This window comes from Nicotiana attenuata, chromosome 10 (assembly GCF_001879085.1).
Source record: "Nicotiana attenuata strain UT chromosome 10, NIATTr2, whole genome shotgun sequence".
Lineage (NCBI taxonomy): Eukaryota > Viridiplantae > Streptophyta > Magnoliopsida > Solanales > Solanaceae > Nicotiana > Nicotiana attenuata.
The window spans coordinates 35,770,206-35,777,304 of NC_031998.1; the positions used below are offsets into that span (position 1 = coordinate 35,770,206).

Here is a 7,099-nt window from a genome sequence, read left to right on the forward strand (position 1 = left end):
ACCTGCGAGGATTTGGCTGCAGGTGCGGAGCCGCAGAAGCGACCAGGAGAACCGCAGATGCGATTTTGGTCTGGAGGTGAAGGACCGCAGATGCGGCCGTCTCGCCGTAGAAGCGGGACCGCACCTGCGGCTGTTGAGGCGCAGAAGCAGAAAAAGGGGAGCCGAAGAGAAACCGCAGGAGCGGTTGAGGGGCCGCACCTGCGGAACCGCAGAAGCGGTCGTTTGACCGCAGGTGCAGTATTGCTGGAGGCAGTAAGATTCTTTAAAATCGGGGGTCTTGGCCATTTTCCTGCATTTTTACTTTAGTTGGGCGATTTTTGAAGAGCTCCAAGAGAGGGATTTCATCATTCAAACATGAGGTATGTTAATTTCATCCCTTGTGAGCTAAATACATGGTTTTGTTACGGATTTGATCATGAAAATTGGTAGAAACTTGGGGTTTGAGGGAAAACCTAGAAAATTGATATTCTTGGATTTTGACCATGGTTTTGGGCATGAAATTAAGAGTAAATTATATATTTGATTTCGTGAGGTTATGGGTAAACTTTATCTTCGAAAAATTTCAGAATCCGGGCACGTGGGCCCGAGGGCAATTTTGTCAACTTGTTGATCGGGGTTAGGAATTTGTTATAAATTGGATCGTAATGGGTAATTGAGCATCTATTAATGGATTTGCATAATTATTGGCTAGTTTTGGAGCATTGTGTCTCGATTCGAGTCTTCGGAAGGGCGTGGAATGAATGTCGGTCATGGATCTTCGGAGCGAGGTGAGTCTCCTTTCTAACCTTGTAAGAGGGAATTGTCCCCATAGGTGAATTAATTGAACATATGTGTTGCTATTTGTGGGGGCTACGTATGCACGAGGTGACGAGAGTCCGTACGTAGCTGCTATCATGCCTATGTCCGGGTAGTCTAGGACTCAAAAACATGCTTACTTGGAATAATTGTAACTTTATTGATGGTTTAAATTGCTTAATCATATCGTAGTGGCAAATAATTTTCTAAAAAGAGTTAAACTTTATTTTCTTGACTTGTAAAAGAGAAATGTACACCTCCATGTACAATTGATTCCCAGATGAAGTCTTGATTGACTGTTTGATTATGTGTTTCTATGTGTACCTGCGTCGCATGTATGGTCCGCGAGCAGGGTGATTGTTTATTTGTATTTGACCGCGTCGCATGTATGATTCACGAGCGGGGTAATAGATGCATCTATGGTTCGCGCCATTCGACCCTCTGGCAGTGCATAGTTTAAATATTGTTGGATCGGGCCGTACGTTCTCGGCATGATTTGCGCATGCTTGTATTGCTTGCCTTGTATTTTACTGAAATTGATATTGCTTCTTCCCGTCTTGAGAATATATGTATAAATGATGAAAAAGGAAATTGGAAATTTTCAGATAAAAGAAAGAATTGTTTACTTGCTTCACTCTATTGAATTACATCATGTTTATATAAACCCTCGACTTGTTATATTATTGATGTATCATCATTGGACCACTAGTAAGTGTCGAAGTCGACCTCTCGTCTCTACTTCTTTGAGATTAGGCGGGATACTAACTGAGTACACGTTGTTTTCGTACTCATACTACACTTGCTGTGCATTTTTGTTGCACGGGCACCTGCATCTCTAGCGGCCTAGTGGGCGTAGCAGCATGGTTGATACAGAGACTTAGGTGAGCTGCACTCCTCGAGACGACCCGCAGCAAGCAGAGTCTCTTTCAGATTTCCATATTTACTTTCTGTCCTATATGTATTCCGGGCAGTTGTTGTATTATATTATTTCCTAGAGATAGCTCATGCACTTGTGGCACCGGGTTCTGGGATGATTATGGGATATCTTGTATTATATCTTGCATTAATTCCTTAACATTCATACTTGAATAGAAATGATTATCTTTACTGGTAAAATTGAAGGAAAAAAACTATGGTTTTCAAAATTATCAAAACGAGAATTTACTAAGTATTTTGGTTGCCTTGCCTGACAGTGGTGTCCGGCGTCATCACGACCCTTAGTGAAATTTTGGTCGTGACAACATCGTATCAGAGCACTAGGTTCCCGTAGGTCTCACGAGTCATGAGCAAGTCTAGTAGAGTCTCCCGGATCGGTACGGAGCCGTCTGTACTTATATTCGGGAGGATACAGGGCTATTAGGAGCACTTCCCTTCTTGATTCCTCATCGTGCGATTTGATTTCCTTGAGGCTTATGCCTTGTTTCCTTCCTACTCAATCTTATGCGACGCGAACCGCTTGTTATAAATCAAGAATTGAAGAATTTTAATGGTACCACAGAGGTGGTACGGGATGCTTCTCCTAGCGTAGTTGATTTGACTATTGTCGTCGCCTTGTGGAAGGACATTATGTCATTTCAGTTCAGTAACTGTACTTTTGAGAGATCTAAGGCTAGGCACAAGTTGCCATGGTGCTTATGAACGGTTGTCGCGCGGTTGTACCATAGAATAAACTACAATTATTGTTTAAATTGATCAAAAGGAGTAAATATTTTTGACACCGTTAATGCTCAAAATTAAGCTATTACGTTATGTATGCTCAAAATAGCCAAATCAAAATTTGTGGACCTCAATATCCGATAGTCCACCACTTTATTTATTTTTTATTTTTTTAAATTCGCTTATTTTTGTCTTAAATAATTAATTTAGTTTAGAAAGTAACTTTTGTTGTTAGTGTAAATATTTTATATAGAGTATTTATATATCAAGTATTCCCTCGATTCCAACTCCCAATATAAACGTCTTTTAAAAACGATATTGTATACATCGTTACGAATCATAAGAGAGAAAAAAGTAGGTGCAGATGATCAAAAACTCACTTACAATGATATTAATATAATGGATTTATTATTTACACAGACGACAATTTTTATATTGTCAACATAATTTAACCATTTATTCTAGGTTATTAATTTATAATAATAAATAAAATTAACTGCAATTAATTTTTAAGTGACGTAATTGTATAAAAAAATTTACGTCGCGAGAGCATCTATGATGTCCGTGTGTTCATCTCAATTTCTTTAATTTGCGCTTGTACTTATTCGATGTAAGCTACCTGGTCAAAGCTGAAATAATATCAGATGTCACATAATCTAATTCACTGAATATCACACTGACTGCTGCTAAACACTATTAAATACATAATCAGATTCTAAAAATCAAGAGATAATTGTCATGCAAACCTTGATTTCCTTCGGTATAAATACCACTCCTAACTCCACCATTAGCAACAACACAACGGTTGTGGAGCAAGAAAACATAATCTTCAGCTACCAAATCTCCGTCAGAATTCGTCTTGTCAAAGAGCCAGATGTGCCACATCTTCACAAACTCATTTCCCAAATGTCAATTACCATAACCTGTCAGATGTCTTCAGTGCTACAGAGACTTCTCTTTCCAATTTCTTATCCAAATCCCCACCTTATCATTCTTTCACTGCTCTTATCCTTGAGGTCTCACCCAACCCATTTCCTAATACCATGGCCCAAGACCTCAGTTTCAACCCTGTCATCAAGAAAAATATCAATCTTGAGACCCCAATTATTGACCCGGAATTTGAGACTCTGAGGTCCAAATTTAATGGTTATCATATTTATGTAGCGGGTCATGTGCTGGTTTATCAAAGCTACAATGATTTCTTTGAGAAATCCGGTGTATATTTGGACCAGTTGTTTGTGAGGAATTGTTATAGGGGTTTGGGTTTTGGGAAAATGTTATTTTCTGCTGTTGCATCGGATGCTGCAAGTAATGGAATGGGGATGGTTGATTCGCTGGTGGCTGATTGGAATGAAAAGAGTATGAAATTTACGAGAAAATGGGAGCTCATTACATTCCTGAATATAGACTTTGCAAATTGTATGGTGAGAAGATTCAACAGTATTCCAACATCTCTCATTAGTTTCAACTGCTGCAGTCATCCATATGTTTATTAGGCATTGGGACAATAAAATTGGTTGCGCAAAAAAAAAAGGTATCATGAAGTTGAAGTTGGAAAAGAAAAAGAGTACATGGAATTTATCATGATTCTTATTCTTTTTGTTTTCCATATCTATCATTTTTCGATGTGATAAAAAATATCTTTTCAATGGAAATATGCTTTTGATTTTGAAGGCACTCTGGTAGTTAAATTACAAGAATGTTATGAGATTTTATCGAGGAGGGAATAGTATTAATTTAAATAATCTAAAGATTATCATTGAAATAACCACAAAGATTTACTACTTTTTTCTCCAATTGCTAAAGATTTGAAAGAGTTATCGGATATCCAGGAAGGGACATAAAAATTTAAAAGGGTTAGATGTTGGTTCTCTTTGGATGCAGTTAAAGTTCAATATCTTATTAAAATTAAGGGTCCCACCAAACTATATAGAGAATCAAGTTCTCTATTAAATCCTACAGAACACACACACACACACACACACTGCAGTACGTAAATGACACAATGGAGTTTTATTTAGAAAACTCCCAGCTCACGAGATTAAAAATCACGACCTACCCTTGTAGGATTTCAACTTCACTACTGAGCAAACTTCAGATTACAACCTATTGTAACCTAGGAATTAATCTCTTAATCCCTCACTAACTTGTAACAACTCTATTACAAGCCACTTTGTAATAACTCTATTACAAAGTTTTACAACCCGACTAACTCTAGCCAAAACACAAACACTAAGGTTTATGATCTACAAAAGTTTCCTACACAATGCTTCTAACTAGCTAAGTAGGAATTACAAGTAAAGTGCTTTAACAAAGGTGCAACACAACTAAGGACATGTAATGACTCAATACAGGAAACTGGTCCTACGTGATGTTGTTCTTTGTTCTCGATGCCCTTGAGAATCACTTGCAAGATTGACACAGACTTGAGAGAATGCTTGATAGATTCTTGAATGTGCAAGTAATTTGTTTTACTGTTGCTTGATGTTAATAATTCATTTGTTACATCACTTGAATGATGCAAGCAAGTTAGGTAAAGGGCATTCCCCTTAAAGTTGACTGTTGCACTGTTTTTGCACTATTGCGTGTGTAGGCAGCAACCTTACAGCTGTGGGGAGCTGACATGTACAGTCACCACGGGAACTGGTAGCCATATGTGTCCCCCTGTTGTTCCTTTAACTCTGAAGAGTTGAACCACGTCCCTGACTGGAGACTTGTTGATCTTAAGTACTTGAGGATGTGTAACAGGTTCCTTATCTGGTTCTTAACAATAAGTTTGTTGGATCATCAAAACATAACAGGGATACATATAACCTATCAATTTTCCTGTTTTTGATGATGACAAACTTATAATTCAAGTTCCCCTAAGAACCAGAATGACATTCGCATTTTCTGTATTCCCCCTGAATCTGTTCCCCATCTTGTTCCCCCTCAATTATTTTTCCTCCTTTTGGCATCACGAAAAGATCAGTAGCAGGCAATATGCAAAAAGAAGTCTAGCTTGGTTAACTCATGCCACATGTGTGCACACGGTCATCACTAAAAACATAGAAGAAGAACAAGGCATACACATCAAAAGGACGAAACTTTCATTAATTTTGGATAATTAAGCAGGGAGCAGTTCCATTGTTACCAACACATCCACAAAATATAAATAACAAAAAAAGGTACCAGTCATAAACATCATTAAGACTAAAATAAAGGACAGACACTAGGAATCTTGACACTGGGAAGGGAACAATTTTTAGGGAGCACTGGAAGGAGAAGGCCCAAATGAAGAGGCAAGGGTTCTAAGAAGGATGTCCATTCGAGCACTAGCTGACACCAGCTCGTTGAGTAGTCTCTCCTTCCAGTCCTCAAACTGTTTCCCGTGGTCAACATTCTCTTTTGTCAGNGTATCATGAAGTTGAAGTTGGAAAAGAAAAAGAGTACATGGAATTTATCATGATTCTTATTCTTTTTGTTTTCCATATCTATCATTTTTCGATGTGATAAAAAATATCTTTTCAATGGAAATATGCTTTTGATTTTGAAGGCACTCTGGTAGTTAAATTACAAGAATGTTATGAGATTTTATCGAGGAGGGAATAGTATTAATTTAAATAATCTAAAGATTATCATTGAAATAACCACAAAGATTTACTACTTTTTTCTCCAATTGCTAAAGATTTGAAAGAGTTATCGGATATCCAGGAAGGGACATAAAAATTTAAAAGGGTTAGATGTTGGTTCTCTTTGGATGCAGTTAAAGTTCAATATCTTATTAAAATTAAGGGTCCCACCAAACTATATAGAGAATCAAGTTCTCTATTAAATCCTACAGAACACACATACACACCGTAGTACGTAAATGGCACAATGGAGTTTTACGTGGAAATCTCCCAGCTCACGGGATTAAAAACCACGACCTACCCTTGTAGGATTTCAACTTCACTACTGAGCAAACTTCAGATTACAACCTATTCTAACCTAGGAATTAACCTCTTAATCCCTCACTAACTTGTAACAACTCTATTAAGCCACTTTGTATTAACTCTATTACAGAGGTTTACAACCCGACTAACTCTAGCCAAGACACAAACACTAAGGTTTATGATCTACAAAAGTTTCCTATACAATGCTTCTAACTAGCTAAGTAGGAATTACAAGTAAAGTGCTTTAACAAAGGTGCAACACAACTAAGGACATGTAATGACTCAATACAGGAAACTGGTCCTTCGTGATGTTGTTCTTTAATCTTGATGCCCTTGAGAATCACTTGCAAGATTGACACAGACTTGAGAGAATGCTTGATAGAATCTTCAATGTGCAAGTTATTTGTTTTACCTTTGCTTGATGTTAATAATTCATTTGTGACATCACTTGAATGATGCAAGCAAGTTAGGTAAAGGGCATTCCCCATAAAGTTGACTGTTGCACTGTTTTTGCACTATTGCGTGTGTATGCAGCAACTTTACAACTGTGGGGAGTTGACATGTACAGTCACCACGGGAACTGGTAACCATATGTGACCCCTGTTGTTCCTTTAACTCTGAAGAGTTGAACCACGTCCCCGACCGAAGACTTGTTGATCTTAAGTACTTCAGGATGTGTAACAAGTTCCTTATCTGGTTCTTAACAATAAGTTTGTTAGATCATCAAAATATAA

General features: G+C 37.8%; 1 protein-coding gene across 1 annotated transcript; it reads left to right on the top strand.

The window, feature by feature from the left end:
* Positions 3,495–5,101, top strand: LOC109233707 (tyramine N-feruloyltransferase 4/11-like). The gene is made up of 2 exons (XM_019399573.1): positions 3,495–3,875; positions 5,045–5,101. The coding sequence occupies exons 1-2, from the start codon at positions 3,495–3,497 to the stop codon at positions 5,099–5,101; spliced, it is 438 nt and encodes a 145-aa protein (XP_019255118.1).

Excerpts from the sequence above, each read along its gene's own strand:
- LOC109233707 (XM_019399573.1), top strand. The coding sequence starts at position 3,495 with ATGGCCCAAGACCTCAGTTTCAACCCTGTCATCAAGAAAAATATCAAT. Across the intron at positions 3,876-5,044 it reads TAGACTTTGCAAATTGTATG|GCAGCAACCTTACAGCTGTG; the intron begins GTGAGAAGATTC and ends TTGCGTGTGTAG.